Raw genomic sequence first — 21,562 nt, 5'->3', positions numbered from 1 at the left:
AAAAACCCACACCAGATGGAAATTTTTGTACTTACATGCACACACACGTAAGCATAATCACTAAGCTTTAGCATGAAGGGAGATGTTGAAAGTTCCTACTCATCTGGAACACAAGCTTAATTCATCTTGGGTCACAGATAATGGTGTAGGACTAGCCTGACTTTGCGGAAAATTCTTGGATCATGTGGTGATTAAAATCCTTCACAGAATTTAATTTCTTCTTCCACTGTGGATTCCTGTTAAGTTACTCTCATCTCTCGTAGACATAAAGAAGCAGTGCTGACACTTCTGCTGTTCAGGATGGCACTCCGGAATTTGACTAGAGACCACCAAAGTACCTAGGCTACACCAGCAGTGCAGAAGCTTTAAAATTCAAATATTTGTCAAAACCATTTTTAATTTATTTTTTTCAAATTTCTCCTCAGAGTAGGTTTCTTCTTGTTTACTCTTTCAGCCTATATTTTTCTCATCTTTCTTTATCTTTCTACATTTTAGCACTGTGGAAAAAATACATTTTTAAATTGAAAATAAAAATATTCCTAAATTTTTATTTTCTATTTTTTACAAAAGGATTATAAGTGTGAAAATTTGAAGCCACATTCACATTTTTGGCATTCTTGGCACCTGAAAGGTCTCAACATACTATTTATTCATGCCTCTATTCTACCCTTTCATCCACTGATATCCACTTTATTCAGGTTCAGGGCTAAGTATTCCCCTCAGTCTAGTATCAAGAGATTTTTCAATTGTTTAGTGAAATAGGTACCAATGGGAGTTTTACATGGATGAGAAATGCAGTGGAGGAGATGCTATCGTCAACTATCCCGTTATGGCAGGCAATGCTCCTACACATTAAACCAAAGCAGTCAGCCCTCTTTACAAGGGAATGCGTTTGTTTAAGATTGCACATTTTTCAGAAGCGTTTTATACTACAAGAACGTATACTAAAGGCTGGTTTCTGATCCCTGGTCTCCACGCAGAGCATCATAAAGCAAAGCATCCTCACTTGTTGGGGCTCAGTCAGACTCCTGCCAAAGCGGATGAAAACTCTGCTGTTGATTTCCACATGCGCGAGACCTCAAGCATCTAACAGAATACTCCTCACAAAAGTCTTCCATTGCGACGAAGAAGCAGCTAGAATCCATCAGATAAATCCTGACAATAAACCTCCACAGACACTAGTTGAAATTATACCAGCCTGAAAAATGCATAGTTAGTGTCTCTGTGGACTCAGGCTTCTTTATATCATGATGCACTTTATGCCTTTATATAGGAAATCAAAGAGCGTACCGGAGAAGGGAGGTGCAGACATTGCACATTAACTGTGCGCGTATCTGAGCATGAAACGCATATTTCGGGAACGCGTTTTGTTAACCTGGCACGCTCCACATGTGGAAGCATGCCATGGTGCAAGCCTCCTGCACAGCCAGTGGTGCAAGCTTCCCTGGCCAGGGAATATCTCCTGCCCCTTTCCGGAGAAACCCGGACCCACGGCAGCGATCACAGAGAGGTTGTGCGTTTGGGGTGCTGAGCCAAACAAGCAGCGGGCTAACCTGGAGTCGACAAGGCATACGAGTGTCACTCTTCACATAGAGCTTCTGGCTTGAAGATCAGCTCTAAGTTTTATTTGGGACGTCAGTGTTTTTGTGTGTGTATTTGTGGAGAACGGTCTGGATACTTTTTTTTTTTTTTTCCTAACCAGGCTGGAATAATTCAATACATAAGACCTGAATAAACCAGTGACACTGAAGTCTGATCTTCACACTGATGAACATGGATAGTAAATCTAGAAAGGAAAATTAAGCTACAGCCATAGAAAATATGATCAGGCTTGTGCCCCAAGTATAAATCTGGAACTTCACTCTTCAGTATTAGAGTTATGTTAACTGACCTGTGAGTTTTTCCAGAACTTCAAATCCATGTTTCAGAGCAATGATATCAAGAAAAGAGACTGTGCCATCTTCAAACCTAAAGAATGGAATAAATGAGCACAGTAAACAAATCATGCAGCTACGGTACAGACTTTAAATCTATTTTGAGTTATTGCTTTATATTCAGTGAATCTGACTTGCAGAGTGGGAACTCTTCCCTTAGGGATTCATCTTTCAGTCTTGTGGTGTCCTGCGAGGCAAAAACATATTCTTCAAAGCTATAGAGGTTCATATGAACAGTTGCTTGCACACAGAAAGTTGTATTTTCCCCTGCGTGGGCTACTTGTGGGGTTTGGATTTTCAAAGCGATGGGTAACAGCTATGTCTTATGAGCTAATGTCACAAGGTCCTAAATGACCTTCTGACAATGTCAGGAATAGGTGAAGAGACAGGTAGAGACTTTGTGTTTGCCCCCCCACTCCGACATGATTACATCTAACACAGTTGAGTTAGAAGGCAAGAAGAGACCTTCTTTATCTGGAGCAAAGAGGAAGATCACTAACAAATCTCCCTCCACGTGCTCCTCCTGGAAATTAAGAATAACTGACCTATAACATGAGCACTATACAAAGGTGGGGGAAAAGGTACATCTCCTACAACATCTTTTAAAGAAGACACCAAATGGAAACAAAAATGCCAGCTTCGATGAACTACTGCAGCCACTCCCACAGTTCAGAAGGAGAAGGTGCACCTCCAAGGTGGGGCTGTCTTCAGGGAGTGGTGCCCACGAGAATTTTGAGGGGGCAGAAGGGACACCGTATCAAGCATCAAAATATGTTTTATTTAGGCTTTGCGTGCACGGCAGCCCACAATAAGTTTGAAGGAGTGATCTTTCAGCTTGCTTCACCACAAAGGGGAACACGGAATAATGCTGACAACTGATGAAGTCAAAACTGTACAGAACTCGCCAGTGTGTAAGGCTGAACCTGGGGTCACGGCAAATCCCTAAGAAGGTGGGAGCTATTTCCAAAACTGTAACAGTCAATGCTGGAAATGAACCCACCAGCAACAACCCCAAATCTCATGGTTCAAGTTTAAAATTAAATTCTGACCATGAGGATGAGACCTTCCTGGGGACCTGGTGTTCTTTGAACGTTTCTCAAAGGTCTGATGATGCCCACATTGAAAAGTGAGATGAGAACAGTTTAATAATGAAAGCAAAATTAAAATATAACAACAACAATAATAAAATACAATACTAATAATGAAAATTAATATAACAAAAAAAGAGAGAGAAATAAAACCCAAGAAAAAAAACAAGTGATGCACAATGCAGTTGCTCACCACCTGCTGACTGATGCCTGAACAGTGATCCACCGCTCCCAGCCAACTCCCCCCCAGCCTAAATCCTGAGCACGATGTCTGATGATACGGAATATCCCTTTGGGTAGTTCGGGTCAGCTATCCTGGCCATACTCCCTCCCAGCTTCTTGTGCACCTGCGTGCTGGCAGAGCACGAGAAAATGAAAATTCCTTAACTTGGGATAAGCGCTTCTTAGCGACAACTAAAACATCGGTGTGTTATCAACATTATGCTCCCACTAAACCCAAAATACACTGTAACAGCTACTAAGAAGAAAATTAATTCTACCCCAGCTGAAACCAGGACACTGGACAACACGGAGCACAATAGAAGCACTCTTGGGCAAGAGGACTTCACATCCACACATAATAGACAAGAAAACAGGGCATTACTTTTTTTTTTTTGCTGGATGTATATAATTTTTCATAACGCATGTAAAAAGCTTTTGGTGCCACAATTAAGTATGTATTATGAAAAGGCTCAAAGGTTAAAAATATCAGACTTCAAATGCTTTTTCTTTAATAAAATAAACCTCAATAGAATAACATAATAGCTCTCACTTCTGCAGTGATTTTTCTTACTTATACTCTATTTAATTTTTCTACAGTTATCAAATAATTTAAACACTGCAAGTGACACTGTCAGGTGAAGGACATACAAAGCTTCCAAAAAATATTTGGTAAAGTTCCACTCAAAAGAGTAATGCAAGAGTATTGTGTATATGGTAATATGTTCAGCTGGGATGAAAGAACACGGATAGAGACAGCAAATAAATATAAATCAAGTGGTAAGAGAAAAGTGGTGGTCTGCTACAAGGATGAATGGCCCAAAAGAGACCACTCACGCTCACATATTTCAACACGACATAGGCCAAAGAATCCTTCTAAGGAATTTCTGAATCTTGCCTAGTAATAGTTAATAGCAAAGTCTGTTGCCCCTGAACTTCAAGGAAGAAACCTCACTGGCTGTCAGTGATTAAATTTAAAGTGGTCACTGGTGATTTGAAAGAGACCTAACACCAGGAATGTTTTCACAGAGACCTGTGGACCAGTATCTGAGGGAAGCAGTACTCTATCCCAAAAGCCAGAAAAATTGGGGGAGGAGGAGAAAGAAGAGATAAGGCAGAGGCTAACAGTAGTTTTGGAATTAAATGCAGAAAAACATTAAAAATTTGCACTGGCTGCAGGAAATGTCACAGTGGTCCGACACGGCTGCCAAGGACAGATTACAGAAAGGATCAGTGAAGGTGAATTGACCTGCCCTGCTCAGTTACTGGCAATGGCCAGCAAAGCAAATAAAACACCGGGAACTAAAGAGCAGATCAGAGACGCTGGCACTGAGCCCATCAAGAAGACTGCACGACCCTCAACAACCTTATCATTATCAGAATAGAAAAGCACTTGAAAGGGCAACAAAGGTGCCAGCCTAGATCTTCAAAGGCCTCCAAATCTTACCTATAGTAAAAGGGGAAGCAAAAATTGGATTTCTGTTCAGTAGATGTGATTATTAACTAAGCAGACAACTGCAGTACATCCATTGCTAAGCAATAGAAGAGATGCATGAACCATGTTACTGTTCTAAGATCTTAAAGATTTTTATGGAAATAGCCCAGAGCTTAGGAATCTCTTTCCATTCAGAAAAAAGAAAGCAAACACAATTGTGGGGTTTTGGTCGAACATTATGCTCCAGAACAGCACAATCGTGGCAGTATATGCATCCTGCATTGTTCTGTCAGACCTGTGTTACTTATTCTTTCTGAATCACAAAAAAATTGCCTGCTGGGAGCTCCATTGCAAGAACCAGAAGCCATGAAAGAATTGAAAATAATGCTAAAAATATTTGCTCAAAGATGCAGTAAAGTCTCTCTTCTTACAATTTAGGCATGGACTATTTTGCAACATTCCTCTCTTATACTTTATCTGTTCATATGGCCCCTTCTATTGCTACATTACCAGCTTTCCTGTTCTGATAAAAAAAAGCACTAACACTTCATTATTTGTATAATATGTATATTTACACTACTTTCAGTGCACTTGTCTCTCACGTATATTCTTCAGATTTACTGAACACCTGATTCACAATTTCATGTAAAAATTTACAGGAATCATCTATAAATGCTGATATTTAGCAAATCCATAGATTCTGATATTTAGCAAATTAAGCCTTAAGCGCTACAGCAATTTTACTTAGTACCATCGCAAAACACGATGCTATGAAAGGTAGCTATTCCCCTCTTCACACAAAAAGAGCGCTCTCTCAGAATACCTAAGTGTATTTAAGATTGAGAGCAAACATGCTCCTTACATTGCAAAACATTGACTTTAATGGCTACTTTTCTGTCTGATGCAATTGATGCTTCAAATGAATTGTTTCCCTACTCAATCGCAGTTCCAGTGTTAGAATAATCAGTTTAGGATGAAGTTCATTTGAATGCCAGTCTAGAAGCCGTTTCCTGAAGTAATAAAGGTTTTGCAGCTGATGATGTATAAGGGATACTTCGAGAGGCTAATACTGCAGAATACCAACCCAAGAAACAACAAGCTTACCTCTCTTATCTAGTTCTTATTATAATTGATCCCACTTAATCACATCTGGGATGAGCTCAATTGCTTAGCTGATTGTGTTTGTGAAAAGCTGATAGCACTTCCCATTAACCTGCTATCCAACAAACTGGTTAAACAGCTCGTGGCATAATAAAAACCAGAGCAGCTTGCCTAAATCTATCAAGGAGTTATGAAGCTGATGAGCTGCTCTTCCAAGTCACACAAGACCTCTGCTTTTTCCCTTTGGGTCACAAGAGAAAACTATTGCTTACTGAGAGAGGTCCCACCTTTAGGATCTTCCTAGGGATGGAGATCAGCTAGTCTTTCTTTGAATCCTTTTTCAACTGGTTGTTGTGACACTGCTGTTAGGCTTCTGCGTACAAACGTTATTTTCTAAAGCCACTGTTCCACACTTCAGGACAACTGAAACAAGGAAGGGAACTGTGACATCTTGGGGAGTTTGAATTGGTCCTCTCCTCAGCTAGGTCACCTTTACAGGGAAATAAGATAACAAGAGTCATGGCCTGGGCAGATGTGATTGGAAATAAAAGTTCTTAAGGGCTAAACAAACAACTCTTGTTTAAAGAGAAGATTTACGAGTAAAATTTGGTGGAAGGCAAAAATAATACCCTGGAGTTGGACAGCACTGACTTAAGTCAGGAGTCCAAAAGGGCCCTCAAAACCAATCAGCCAATGCTGAAGCGGTGAAATATCTTGCATACATAAGCTATACTGTATATGGAAAGTGTACAAGGCACAGCTTTTAGGTATTTTGGGTGGGAGCGCCTGCCTCTGCACTCTGGGAAGGCTGACTTGCTTAGCAGGCAGATGAGTGGTTCAGCTGGTTGGTTTTTTTTCAATTCATTTGCCCAGACAAAGTAAGTCCAGACACAGAGCACATGTGCAATTTCTGCCCAGAGCACAGTCCAGAGCTTTGAAACTCTGATAAAAATCCCATCACAAGGTCCAAAATAATCCTGCTCATTTGAGAGCATTGCTGAGTCAATGCAAAGTGCAACGAAGGAGCGCGGCGGGGAACATCACTGTCAGCCAGCTTCCACTCTCCTCTACACTGGGGTAATGACTCCATTTAGGTCAAATGAGCAGAAGTCATTCCTGCGTTTCTAAAGCAGGTAAGAGTGAAACCAAATCCACAGAGAAAGCATATTTCTTGAATAAGCTGCTTTTCTTTTCTTTTTTCTTTTTTTCAAACACTCCTCAAGAGTGGAGCTGCCCTTTGAAGTGAGATGTTACACGAGTTCCTTTCATCTTTTCAATTCATTTATTTTCATCTAATTAAAAAGTACAACAATACAGAGAGGTTCTTGGTATGCATTTAAAAGTAGTTCATTCAGATCCTATTTTTCACGTCTCAGAGATATTCCATATTACCTCCACATGAAACAACTGTCTCGGCAAATTTAAGTTTTACATATCATACGTTTACTTGTTTATTCTAAATTGACATTTGCTGGAATTACAATAGCACCAAGGGTATACAGTGTCAAGCTTATGGCTGTAGGAACAGGCTGTTTTCAGTCATATTTGTGTTCTTAGGTTAGTAATTGCCATCTCTGATATTAGCAAGAGAATGGATCTTAATTGGTCTCACTGCTTTCCAACATCAAACCCCAACATTTGCAAAAGCAGCTATATTTGTTTTGTTTTTCTTTAACTTAGAATACATCATTACCAGTCTATGAAACCTTTAGGGCCCTGTTCTGCGCTTCAGCACATCTATCAACTCCTCCTGAGACAAAGTTCTCGGGTACCTTTCCAGGGTGTTTGTGGCTCTCCAGAGGACACGCTCCCCTCGGTCTGGCTTTGTCTCCCACACACGATGCTCTTCATTTTTAGCAATTTGCCAGTTGTCTGCATTAGTCACCTTCTTAACTGGGTGAAACCCTGGTCACGTTAACACCAACAGCTGACTTTTAAGGCAGCATCACACAAGACCAAGCATTTATCTGTAGGCTTTTTGATCCTCTACTAGTAAAACCTTTGGAACAGGATCTAATCCTCAGATCGCTAACCTCAAGTACACACTCCCTTTGGATTAAATATCTTTGTTTCACATGGTGAATGCCACTGAAGCAAGTAAGTAGAAGTATGAGATAGCCTGTTGTAACAGGCATGTGTTCTATCATTAAACTATGCTTTCATAATAATTTAACTTTTCCGTAACTGCCTGCACAGGAGTATGCTACAGTAAGCCAAGAATTTAAATGCTAGGAGGGCAGTAATAAATTATAGACCTCTGAATAAGACACCTACTCTCACCACTTCAGCAACTCCTTTTTACCTCTGTTAGTGGCACGTTATGTGTTCATGAGCAAAGATTGTTTCTCACACAATGAAAAGAGAATGCTTATCCGCTGCCTGAACAACTGCCACTTGTGGAGGAGAAAACTGAATGAATAAATCAATCCATTTTTATTTCTCATATGTCCCTCTGCATCTCTCCCTTATGTGCAATTTGGTGAACTTCTAACTGGTAACTTTGTTCACTACCTATACCTAGAAAAATCTTCCCCTTTTGCACCAAAAGATTAGCAATCCTTGAGTCTGTTACTCAAATCAGTCTGAATGGCACATTCTGATTTTGCAGATTATCAGCTCCTCAGGGCTCTGCCTTTCAGTAAAAAAAAAAAAAAAAAAAATCACACTTCTGACAACTATGCACCACACTTACTTTCAGCTGTATGCAATTTTTTAATAAAATTAGATTTCTCCTACTAATATCATTTTTACAACTAATAGTTTACAACATTTTTTTTTTGAAGTATTTATACAAGAGCTCTGCCTGTATGCATTTAAATAACGCAATGATGAATAAGTTGTATCTCGGGGATAACATACTCCCCCACCAACCCCTACATGGACCCTCCAAAGACAAAAACCAAGAAAACTACTTTCTTTTTCCCCACCAGAAGAGTCACTGGTCACAAAAAAAAACCCTGCAGTGCATTTGTCAATGGCCAAAGGTTTGCTTCCAAATTCACGAAACAGGCCAATGTGGTTTCACGGCATTAGATGGGGCAGAGGGGGAGAAGGTAAATAAAATCTTTTCCTTTAAAATTCCACCATGCAAAGGGGTATTTCCTTGAGGTATATTACATTTAAGTCTTCAGGAACCTGAGGTCTGCTGATTAACTGGCCTCAAAGAATATGTTCAACTATCAGCTAGTTAGCTTGCAATTTATACTCATTGATCTTAACTTGTAACTTATTAATGTTGACAAGAACTCCATTAAGGTGCAATTCAGCGTGAGCAAGCGTATTGCAAATGATTCCTGTGTCTGTCTGCGTGTTTAACATTTGATGTGCATTATTCTCCCACGATTAAATATCAATAATCCAAATGTTCACACCTCTGCTTCCCACGGGAAGGCAATATCCAGATATAACCCCAAGTAACAGTTAAAGTGAGCAATTTGCAAAGTGTATTTGCATAAACTGTTCACTGATCAGTTATGAGTAATGAATCATTAATAAAAATTCAAAGCCCTTTCTTTGATTTTCTCCTTAGGATGAAAGAAAGAATGAAAGACATTCTGGAGATAAATTTTTCAGAGGCAATAATCTGACCAGCTGTAATCATTTGTCCATGTTCAGTATAAACAGATTTGTTTATTTCCTCATGAAGATTGAGATGCAATCTTTCATTCTTAAACAGGTGCATTTGGGGATAAAGAATAACTTCGTAATGAACTGGTACAGACAAATCAATTTAAAATTTGGCAGACAAAAAAGGCTCCACTTGAACACGAATTTATTCTTAAAAATCCACATGTAAAAATACCCCTGTCTAATCATGTGTGCCAGTGAGGCAGACCCAGATCAATGACCTCGGATAATGTTAGCAGTAACTTATCCTCAGATAATAGAGAAAAATCCCTATGACTGCTTTCCAATGGGTGGCCTCCATTTTATAGAAAGGTCTGTGCCTCAAAGCAGGGGTTACTGCAGCGCATAAGCCTTATTTCCACTGCAGATAAAAGTGAATCCAGCAAAACTTCTGAGCGCTTTATTTCCTCAGTTGGGGGGTGGGGTGGTGTTTGAAAAGACTTCTCTGATCCCATCCAGAAAACTTCTTTCTCTAGCAATAAAAAATTCTTTCCGGACCTAATTTTCAGAGGCCATGGAGACCTAAGACTAGCAGAATCCATTCGGGGCTGTGAATGAAAACACGTTCTTCACTATTAAGCCCATCGCGTTAAACCATTCCGTGTTGAGCCACCACTTGGGGCAGGTTTACTCTTCCTTCATGGCAACCTGAAAACTAACTTAAAGAATTTTTAATGTTGGTATTGTCAGTAAGACAGAGGCTCAAAATGTGCTCATGATGATGCGGGACCTGGATACGCTGGGCTGATGGGCTGAGGCCAGTTGTTTGATCTTCCCCTGGAAACGAGGGAAGCATTGAAGGCATCACACACCAACTGGACTCCGAACCACACATCCACACGGCAGCTGTCGTCATGGGAAACTGCACTTTTAGCATCTTGCTCATCACTGACTCAGATAAATTACGTGCAAGAAATCATTTTCTTTTTTATAAGGTGGAATGAGTATTAAGTAGATGTCAGAAGCATTCATGCATGTGCTGAATATTTAATAGCTGTCAGCAAGAATATGATGTTATCAGTGTTTGCTGTCTTTTGCTTCTGATGCGAATGTGCACGTATGTGGAACTGCCTGTAGTTGGTGGCAAGTAAGTACTAAGCAGCTAAATTTAGTTTATTGTATGATATATGTACCAACAACACCCTGTGTACCCAGAAAGGCTGGCAGCTTGATAGGACTGGCATTATTAAATTACTGCTATAAAACAACTTAAGTTCAGAATAAGGTCTAATTAGCTAGTTTGCATGTCGAGACCTTTGTGATAACAGTAAAATCGTCAAAGCAGAATGAGAAAACACAAATACAAGGAAGGCTTCAGCTAATAAGGCATTCCAAGATATACATGCAACCTTTTTAGGACTACGGGGTGCAGCCAACTGAGACTTTGGGGGGGGGGGGGGGGGGCGGATTTTCTTTCTGCCCTGCTCTCATGCTTGGAAAAAAAAATAAAAATTACATAGTAACATATGCTACACCAAAGCAGGTGCATCTCAGTAATCAACTCTTTTACTATAAAACCTACCAAGCTATGTTTCCACTTGGAGACCTCAGATTTTCAGCATTGTTATGAGGCTTGCTAAGACTTCACACTACCCTGTGAGGGCCACGGGTAGCATCTCACTCGTAAGATGAGGACAGGGAAGTTGAAGAAGTAAATGACTTTTCTTTCCAAGGACCTACTCTGATTTGCCAAGCTTGGTCTGGATAGTGGGAGTTACCAAATTTCCAGAAAATTGAACTCACAACAGTGATACTGAATTAGCAAGTACTCCTAATTTCTCAGTGGTTTAAGTAGTCTGCAGCTTATACTGCAGAAAGCCAAGAACCCTTTCCATGCAATTGCCTCTCCTCTTCAACAGGAGGGCAGTGATGGAGACCCCAGGAATATCAGGTGCTCATGTAGAAACACAGGTAGCTGCTTTAGCTTTCAGAGGTGTCCTGGACCTGCACTGCTAAGGTCAGTAACTGGAGGAAGTTCTGGAGGTCTTCCAGTCATCCGAGTCCAGAAGAAAGGATCACCTCAACTAACGATTCCTTCAAGGACTCGGGAAAATTCTGGCACGTTACCTGGCATTGCTGATGCTTGAAGAAGGGAGCAGAGAGATGATTCCTATCCGTGGCTTTGACAGAAAAGAGCACGAGTCAGGTAGATGAGGAGTCAGCAAGGTAAAGAAACAGCAGAGGGTTAGAAGTATGCGTATCAAGAAAGAAATAAAAAGTTTAATATCATAGAAGCATTTGTTATGTAAGTTATATCATCCCAGCTATCATCCAAATCGAAAACAGGATAATGAGTGGGTGGAAAAAGCAGAGATGTTTATAAGCTAAGACAAAGTACGTGGGCTACAAAATAGAGGGATTAGAGCCTCTGTAGGACGCTTGACGTTAGTCTGTGGTAGAAAAATAACCACAAATAGAAAACATGTGCTAAAGAAAACACATAAATATAAGAGAGATGGTGGTGAAGAAAACAGAAATGTTTTGAATTGAGATCTCTTTAGTGAGATGTTCAAAACAAGCAGGACTAGTTGCTGAGATTCTGCTACAGGCTATATAGCTATGCAGGAAAAACCAGATACTTTTCTACCAGTCTCACAGAAATAAATACTATAACTTTCCTACAAGCAAAACCAAGATAACAGAAATGGTTAGGTTCAATTGCTCCTTAACATCAGAGCCAAAACCAAACAAAACCTGCTACAAATAAAATAATTATCTGAAAAACAGCTTTTTCAGTTATACAATACACGATGGAAGACTTTGGCTGATAGAAACCCTGGTCAGAGGGATTAGAAGTTTATGTGGCACAGACAGATAAGCAGCCTCAAAGGAGGTTCTGAATGTGATAGGGGCAAAATAAGATATTAATGAAATTACTTGGTCAGGAAAACTGAAGTCATCAGATACTTGGATATAGATGAGACCTAAAATTACTTGAAGGTGAGATTCAAAAATGCATAGAATTTGCATCCCAAAAGAATGAAAAAAGAAAGAAAACGAACTTTTAGATAAAGCCTCCAGCAAAAACCTGCACCAAAAAAAAAAAAAAAAAAAGACCTCTGAAGAGAGATTTTAGCACTGCTTATAAAACCTGATATGGAATCAGAAAAAGTGCTGCTCAGCGAAGGAAGCTACAGCTGGAAAGATAGAAAGCACAGGGATAAAGTGAGAATTCCCAAGAGCCAAGCTCTGACAAAGCAAATTAAACTGAACAGAAAATTATTCTTTATATAAAATCAAAGGAAAATATAAATAATATATAACAACACACAATATATAATGAAATAAGGAATATAAATAAGAAAAGGGCTGTGATTATTATTATTCAAGAAGCAAAGAGCTGGAAGAGGAAAAAGGGTCTGAAAACTAAATGAGTACTTGGCTTCAGTTTTTAACAAGGACTCTGATGAAAAACATAGGTCAGGACAGGGTGACTCATGGCTGAAAGTGCGTGGAAAGTGTGAAAATTGGTTATTGCAACTGGTGTGGAAACTCACTTCAAAGGTTTTAATGTACTTGAACACAGGCAGACAGACAAACTATGTCCCAGAATAGTAAGAAATTGGCATGAAAAACTCCCAAGTCCAATAACACAGACCAGTAAACAAATTTGTCAAATCAGGACTGGAAAACAGAAAACACAATATTTCTACTGAAGAAAGGGAAACAGAGTGATCCAGGCAACAACACATCTGTTAGCTTGACCTCCGTGTTATGTATGTCTGAAAACAAGTTCTGAATAAAAGGACAATTAAATGAGTAAAAAACCCCACGTTCAAATGCACCATGGCTTGTGCCAATGGAAAAATCAAGCCCAGAGAGGCTGCCATTTTAAGAGCACATTATTTTTCTAGGCAAAGGAAATGCAGAACTAATTTATCTGGATTTCAGTAAAACATTACCTCTAGTGCCATATGAGAAGTTATTACAGAATAAGGAATATTAGAAGAGTGCTACAGTAGGCTGAGAAATTGTGCTGAAAGGGGAACTATTAAGCTAGGATAAGGTTACCCGTTTAGTTCCTCAAGCACTGGTTTTGGGACAAGGATCTCTTTTAGTAGTCTCAGTAACGATCCTGGCATAAAAGGTAGGAATGCGAAGATAAAACAGGCTGCTGAAGTGAAATCTGGAGATTGTCAACCCAGAGGATGGGGCTGTGTATTGTGTGCAGTAAGAAACAGATAATGTTGACAACCCTAAAACCAGAAACAAGATTAAACATATAATATGTTATAATGTGTGATAAATACATCATCATGCATAAACCCTATTACGCAGTTAGGGATTACTGACATTAACTTCTGCCATGAACTGCAAGAGTGTCATCTGAAACATCAGATTTATAGTCAATCAGATCAGTTATCAGCCATCAGCATGACAGACAAGGAAACATGCGAGGACTTACAGATAGAAAAATATTAGCACCATTAATAAAGGTCTGATAAGATTTTCTGTGCCATGCTGCGTATGACAACCAGGGAAAAAGAAAGCACATCTTATAGAAGTGTTCAGTTCGCTTAGTATGGAAATTTAAAGCTAAGCAGAACTGCTCTTGGTGGGTCTAGAGATGGAAAAGGTGGGTAACAACCAGGGAGGAAAAAGAGCTACAGGACAAAATCCAGATAAATGACCAAACTGACCACAAGGTAATATAGAAGTGCAGATTAGAAGTCTTGTGTCCATCCAAGATACGAGATTACAGAACAATTTTCCAACAGGAGTAGCAGGAACAAACCAAACCCAACATGCCCTCCCTTCCCTGTGCCAAAGGTCTCCCCCTCGTTCTGCACACAGGCTCAGTATAAAGAAGGGGTTATATAGTGTGGGTGTCTAACTGCAAAGAGGTTGATTACACGACCTGGAAGGTTTTTGCACCTCCTAAGAATCCAATAAAAGGAAATGCCAAAATAACAACTCATCTCACTTTATGAGACTGCATATGAAAATAACATAAACACAGAAGTTTGTAACTTTGGGAACCCCTGAAAACCCTGGAGTCATCCATCCCTCTTGACGATTTTCCTCTGACCAAGTCAGTTCCATTTGACACCCAATTAAGGTGGCACTGTCTTGCGCAACATCAGTTGTATAGACTGCTGAGAAAAGAGCAAAAGAAATGCTTAATAACAGCTTTTTTTTCTTATAAATTTGTATGCATGTTTTACCAGCCTGACAATACACCACATTGACTAGTTCCACATGCTTCCAGTAAGGAAGGCAGTGGTGAGGAATAAAAAGATAATTTTATTTAGATTAATTGTCCTGGAAGTAAGAGGTGATCTTGACAGCTGTATGTTTTTATAAAATGATGTTAACACAGTAAAAATAGAAATACCCACCTCCATGAATGTTTTTTTCACGTAAAAGCACAGAAAAACTCTCTGCCTCAACCATAGCAGACACAAAAGAATTGTCAAGAAAGGAAAATTCTACAGTGACACTGTAATACAAAATACTCATTTGAAAAACTCAACGGGCACCAATACAGTAGTCATCTATTCCCTCTTACCAATGAAAGCACTTTCAAAATTCAGCACTGTCCTGGTTTTGGCTGGGATAGAGTTAATTTTCTTCCTAGTAGCTGGTATAGTGCTCTGTTTTGGGTTTGGTATGAGAAGAATGTTGATAACACTGATGTTTTTAGATATTGCTAAGTAGTGTTTATACTACTCCAAGCATTTTTCAGCTTCTCATGCCCAGCCAGCAAGAGCTGGAAGGCACAAGAATTTGCAAGGGGACACAGCCAGGACAAACTGTCCAAAGGGGATACTCCATACCATGTGACGTCATGCCCAGTATCTGAACTGGGGGGAGTTGGCCGGGGTGGGGCGGATCACTGCTCAGGGACCAACCGGCAAGTGGTGGGCAATTGCATTGTGCATCACTTGTTTCGTATAATCCAAGTCTTCTAGCATTATTATTGTTGTCATTATAATAATAATTATTTTCTTCCTTTCTGTCCTATTAAACTGTCTTTATCTCAACCCATGAGTTTTACTTTTTTTTGCCCCGATTCTCTCCCCCATCCCACTGGGCGGTGGGGGAGCGAGCGAGCAGCTCTGTGGTGCTTAGTTGCCAGCTGGGGTTAAATCACGACAGTCCATTTTGGCACCCAACGTGAGGCTCAATGGGTTGAGGTAATGACAAATCGGACTGGAACATGTTAGAACAAATTTGTTATAAGCATCCATTATATTGGTTCAATAGTCACTGGTCACAAAGTTGATTTATTCGCTCTCAAAGTCTGTGCGCTTGTTCTTAAGTTGCCTTATGTAATACCCAGTTTGCAGCGTATGCTCCCTGTTGTGCTGTTTATCACCTGTGGGATCTGGGCTAGAGTTATCGTGTTATTGTACTTTGTAACAGTGGCTTACGATACTATAGAACTACTGGTCGTGAAACTAATCTGGCATTTGTACTCAGCACTGCTGTCTTCTCCGTACTTCGGGAGCCATCTATCAGAAACTATTAATAATTACACTCTTTACCTTTTCTCCTCGGAGAGCCAATCTATGGGGAAGACACATTCCTTCACCTTCCCATTCTCCTCCAGGCAAACTACAATAGCTCTTGAAAATCTGGAATATCCTTGGGGATGTTCAAACCAGCATGTTCCTCTTGCTATGTCTCCTGAATGTGTTCCAGGTCTTGTTTAAGGTTAAACAACTATTTAAGAATATCACCCAGAGATCTGCCCTGAGGCTGGATAATCACGGGTGACATGGCATATGGGAGAACACGGGCAGGTATCTAGAGAACTTCTCACCTCCAGAGGAGCAGCTCGCTGCTCGGGAACTAACTGGGCAAATAGTTGGCAATATCGGTTGGCAAATAGTGAACAGTTGTATTGTGCATCAGTTGGTTTGTATATTCTAATTCTTTTGTTATTATTATTGTAATGTTATTACTATTATTATCATTATTATCATCATTATTTTCTTCCCTTCTGTCCTATTAAACTGTTTTTATCTCGACCCACAAGTTTTAGGTTTTGGGTTTTGGTTTTTCCAATTCTCTCCCCCATTCCACTGAGTAGGGGGTAAGAGAGCGAGTGGCTGCGTGGTGCTTAGTTGCTGGCTGGCTTTAAACCACAACAAGCTCTCAATGAGTTTATAATCCTCCTGGCTGGAAATACATTGAGTTTTTGTATATACTACGAACAGCATACCAGTAAGTATAAGACAAGAAGGTTGCACGCAAATTTCACAGAATTGCATCTCCCTACCACAGAAAAACAGGTATGTTTTCTATAAAAAAACCCACCAGAGAAGAGTTTCTCATAGTTCATTTAGCAACGAAAGACTAACCACAGCTGAAATGAAACTACTTGCTCTTCCACTTCTTTGATGTTTCAGGTACAGTACATAGATATTTCAGGGACATGCAGCCAGGTAACTAATGTTTGTAAAATAAAAGGCAGTAGAGATGTCTGGCACGAGTAGAAATATCAAGTAAAAGAAGAGCTGAGGTCGCTCCAGATATAGTACTGTCTCTTTAGACTTGCTAACCACTGGCGAGAACTAAATATGGCAGAAAGCAGGTAGCTCTGCATGCAGGGAATTGATAATAATATAGAGAAGAAAGTACAATTGCACTTGAAAGTATGCTTAGTATTATCCAAGTAATGAAATACTTGGCAAAAACAGAGTCTTCAGAAGATAAGAAACAAAGCAAAAACTAAATCCACATTAATTGAGTTGACATAGGCTCTGTGACTCGGCGAAAAGGGCGCTGCGGTGTTATACCACAGCACGATCATAAGCAGCACACAGCATTGCCACCCACAGCTTGGCTGCCAGACTCTCGGATTTCCCAGTACAAAGGAAAATAGTTTGCAATAACAGAATGGGAGTTCTCCGACAGCAGAAAGTTCCCCAGTGGAAAACAAATATGAATTTGGAGAGAAAGGGGACATGGAATTGCCATTCACAAATACCATATACACTTTTTAGGGAAATACAGGAAGCATAGTAGTAGGAAGCCTAAAATACCACCCATCCAGTATTTTGGTGGTCAGAGGAACCCATGATTTTAAATTTAGTTCAATACTAGTCTTCTATGTCAGAGAGCAGAAATCCGGGATGGGATTTCATATGGCAGTCTCACATGGCACAAACAGTAGGTCACTGCAAAGTTTTGCCTTCAAAACAGTTATTCACGTAATGAATTCCAAATATATTTCAGATATTTTAATCTCAATATATGTAGAAAACCCCATAAAAAACCTGATAAGACTTGTCAGGCCATTCAGCATTTTGATATATCAGCTATGTTTTTGGAAGACTTCTTTCCTCTACTGTCCCTTCCCCATATATGTTAACCTTTACTTTACTGGATATAATTACTGAAAAAAACCCAGTTGAGATTAGATTTCAGTTATAATTAATGATGAATGTGTCAAAGTATTATGATGTTGTTTATCACACTGCTTGCAATGTAATTTACTGCAATAATACTAAGACTTGCTATGTGACAGTTATTTAGCATTTAAGTCTTCTTAAGATGCTCTGCAGAGTATCCTGAATGTTAACTATGGGAAGATTATTTTATACAAAAGCAGCTTCAGGCAAAATGTAGCGACAAGTTGCTAGAGCCCAGCAAAAGCTCTTAAATCTTATGTCATCTACAAGCTGAAATATAATAATTAAATAATCTAGACATGTTGTAAAGCTAATGAGAAATCCAAAGGATAAAATTAAAAATTGACATTAATAGGGCAGCTTAACTATATGAGGGAAAAAAACAGTCTTTGTTCTTTGTGATACAATTTCTGAAGAGATATCTTCCTTTTCAATGTGTACATACACAGAAAAGATTGAAACTTAAGATCCTGGAGGAAAAAAGAAAGTAATAACTTTGGATGCCATAGACAGACAGCTCAGGGTATTTTAAGGTAAGTCTTAGCTGTCCCAGTTTGTTGGGGTTTTTTCCTCTTTGTAGCCACTAAATTAATTTTGTTTTCACCTCGGATGTAGTCCTAAAGAATTTTCTACTCTCAGGGGGTCCTCGTTGCACATTCACTTGTATTCTTGTGAATGCTGTCTCCAGCCTTAGGCTTTCTGCTGCAATGAATGTGCAAGTTTGCCCTGAGGAGCTGTGTCCCAGCACAGCACAGAGCTGCTCTCAGTGACCTCCGTTCTGAAAGGAAAGCAATAGTTTTTACATGTGCTGCTCTTGACTAAACAAAGTTAACTGATTGCTACATGTCTTTACCAGGAAGATATCAGGCATGGAGGGAAACAACCAAGAATATATTCATTATTTGTGTAGTTACCGTGGTTAAAATGAAAGTTTTAATGCTCAGAGGAAGTCTAGATGCAAGGTCTAGATTAAGAAAAATTGTACGAGTACATAGGAAATCAGTTCATTTTGGGATATTGTTTTCACGTTGTGACATGCTGAAGACTCATATTTAAAGTTCAAACTTCACAATGGAATTTGTTCATATTGCTGTAATTTCTCACTGTGCCGTAGCATTCTGTGCACATATGACATGGCATGTACGATTTATTAATGTGTTGTAATTTCATTCTCCTAAACTCAAATATACTTCAGGGACATGACTCTAGCCTCTGATTAAAAAGCACAGTTCTCCACAAATTATTCTGAAAACAAACCAAATACTAAAAGCGCTTATAGCTCAACTGAGACATAAAATACACGTAATCTTTCATCAAGTCCTGCTATTCTTGTAGAAACAATTCTAAACCATCATTACTTTAGTATAAACATATAAATAAATACTACTAACATCTTGTTGCCATGTCTGAACTGCCAAAAAAACCCCCACCTATCGGCAATTCCTTTTCAGTTGTAACCTATTAAAGTAACTGATCAGCTGTGTTATCATAACAAGCATATTCTCTAGATTTTAGAGTGTCTAGAAAAGCAACCCTTTTTAGGGTATTTTGTGTCTAATATTGTATACTTTTGGAGAAGGGATATACCTGATAATACACTGTCAAGAACATTTTGCCTAATGCAGTTTTGCATTTACTGAGGTTTTTAAAGCTACATTTATTATTGGAATTCAGTTCTGCAGATACCATGTTTAATAGAACTTGACTAATGTTTTTGTTCAATTAGCTATCATACCACCTATTAAAATTCTGGTGTTCAAACTCACTGAAGCCATTTCAAAGGCTCCTTTGAGAAAACCAGAATACATTAGCGAGGTAAGTGGAAGATTTTCGAGAGGTACCACATCTCATATTGGCACATCCGTCATCACAAAAAGCTTGGAAATTTTTAGGCTATGCTAAAAGAATCAGCGTTTTTTACCACCTTCTGTCACCATAATAACAAATGCAAATGATGGAATGGACTGATGATAATATCGATTATCCATAGAGATGGATATTGATCAGTCAGAGAGATCCTGGTAAAATTTGACTCTTAAGGAGCAGTTGGTCCCAGGCCTCGGGAGTCTGGCTACTAATTTAAAGGTGAGACCCAGAGCTTTTGAATTGTTCTAATGACAACCCTGCTAGCAGCAGCAAGCTCTATGGGCAAATTTATCAAGGACTTAAATCAGAATTTGCAACTCTTTCTCCCTCACCTTCTCCCTACGCTAGCAGGTAGACGTCACCAGGTTTGCGCAGGTAGGCTGAGAAAGAGCACCGTGCTCATTACTTCTGCCTATAGCACCTGTGTCCACAGAGGGAACTGGTGCCCGAGGGGTTTTCTGGAGACTGGCAGGGACACACACTGCATGCTCCCATCACAGGACGTCCTTATGGAGTACTGGTGCCCATATGCAAGCTCTCTGTCCTTTACATCTCGCGCTTTTCCTTGGTCTCAATAGGTGCCACCCGCTATGTTGCGTTTGCTCGCACTTTTTCCTCAAAAACATTGAAGCTACTATTCCTAATTTAAAGAAAAAAACCATAATTAAGGTTTTCATTAATGTTAAGGGAGTCATCTTGCCTTCCTTCCCTGCTTTCAGGCAGATATGTGGCACTCGGTTCAGTTTACGACCGAGCTAAATCCCTGCAAACCATCCTCTGATGTGGAGAACGTGACTTGAGTCATTTCGGATTTCTTTCCTATATATCCATGAGATATACGTCCTTAATGTTTATCCTGATTAGAGTAAATTGGACACTTTCCAAACAATTGCTCACAAGCACCTGCTCAGGATCACATTCAACGATTCGACTCAGCCAGCTACCTTGCACCACTCTGCACTGTAGGTCAGCTCAATGCTGCTAACTGCAGTTAACAGCTTATAAATTAATACCTTGTGTCCTACCATGGACATTCCCATAAAGGGATGATAATGAAATACAAGCAATGTACATTAACCTAAATGCAAAATGCAACTGTAAGTTTATTATCTCCATTTGCATGTTTTCCTCAGTTACTATTTAAAACCAAATCTTAGTGCAGCTCTGACTGACCTTTTTACAGTGCCCACATACGGAAGATAAATATTGCTCTCCTGCTTTATGAAGGTGAACTGGAACTTAAAAAGAAAAGAGCTGCGGTTCCCATTTTGAGAGATTATGGTTTCTGTTTTCAGGTGTTGGGAATAGCTACTGTTCTGCCAACTATCATCGATGTTGGATTTCAGAGTTTAACGCAGGCTGGGGAAATAAAATCTGCAGTCACTTTCAAAAACTGTGTTAAACAGCAGAGATACTTATCCTAAATTCAAACAAATAAAAATTTTATGGAACTTGAAAGATGATCCAGATCTCTCAAATCCTAAGAATTTCCTTTAATCATAGGCTATTACTCCTTTGTGGAGTCAAAATACACTGTCAGATTGCATACTGAATAACAAACAGCAAGTAATCAGTATTATGTACATCTAAGACACAAAGCTGCACAGAGAGACCGTCTAAAACCAGGATTTCATCTGGAATAGGACAAGAATTCCCTAAAGAGAGTAGAGAAAGAGAAAATATTTAGCCTCAGAGTCTCTGAAAAGCACAATTAACATGACTGCTTAACATGCAAGGATTGCTTTAAAGTATCAAGGGACTATTTGAAGGCAACATAAAGAAGCTACCAAATAAAATCCATTATAAACAACAATACCATCATACAGACTACGCTGTACGTAGCCTCTCCCGTCAGCTAAACGGAGTACCTTTTGAGAGGCATGTGACCAGGTAACACGGTCTTGTTAATATCAGTTGAGTACCTTCAGTCAG

General features: G+C 39.5%; 1 protein-coding gene across 1 annotated transcript in view; it reads right to left on the bottom strand.

Annotated features, from left to right (window-relative positions):
* MOCOS (molybdenum cofactor sulfurase) overlaps positions 1–21,562 on the bottom strand; it is a 224,477-nt gene that overhangs the window by 95,855 nt on the left and 107,060 nt on the right. Inside the window, exon 5 of the mRNA XM_049830456.1 lies at positions 1,892–1,968. Within this exon, the coding sequence (XP_049686413.1) occupies positions 1,892–1,968 (77 nt within the window). The remainder of the gene's footprint in view (positions 1–1,891; positions 1,969–21,562) is intronic.

This window comes from Accipiter gentilis, chromosome 27, assembly GCF_929443795.1.
Source record: "Accipiter gentilis chromosome 27, bAccGen1.1, whole genome shotgun sequence".
Classification (NCBI taxonomy): Eukaryota; Metazoa; Chordata; class Aves; order Accipitriformes; family Accipitridae; genus Astur; species Astur gentilis.
Note: the sequence above shows the minus strand (reverse complement) of the source record. Positions and strands in the feature narration are given on the sequence as shown.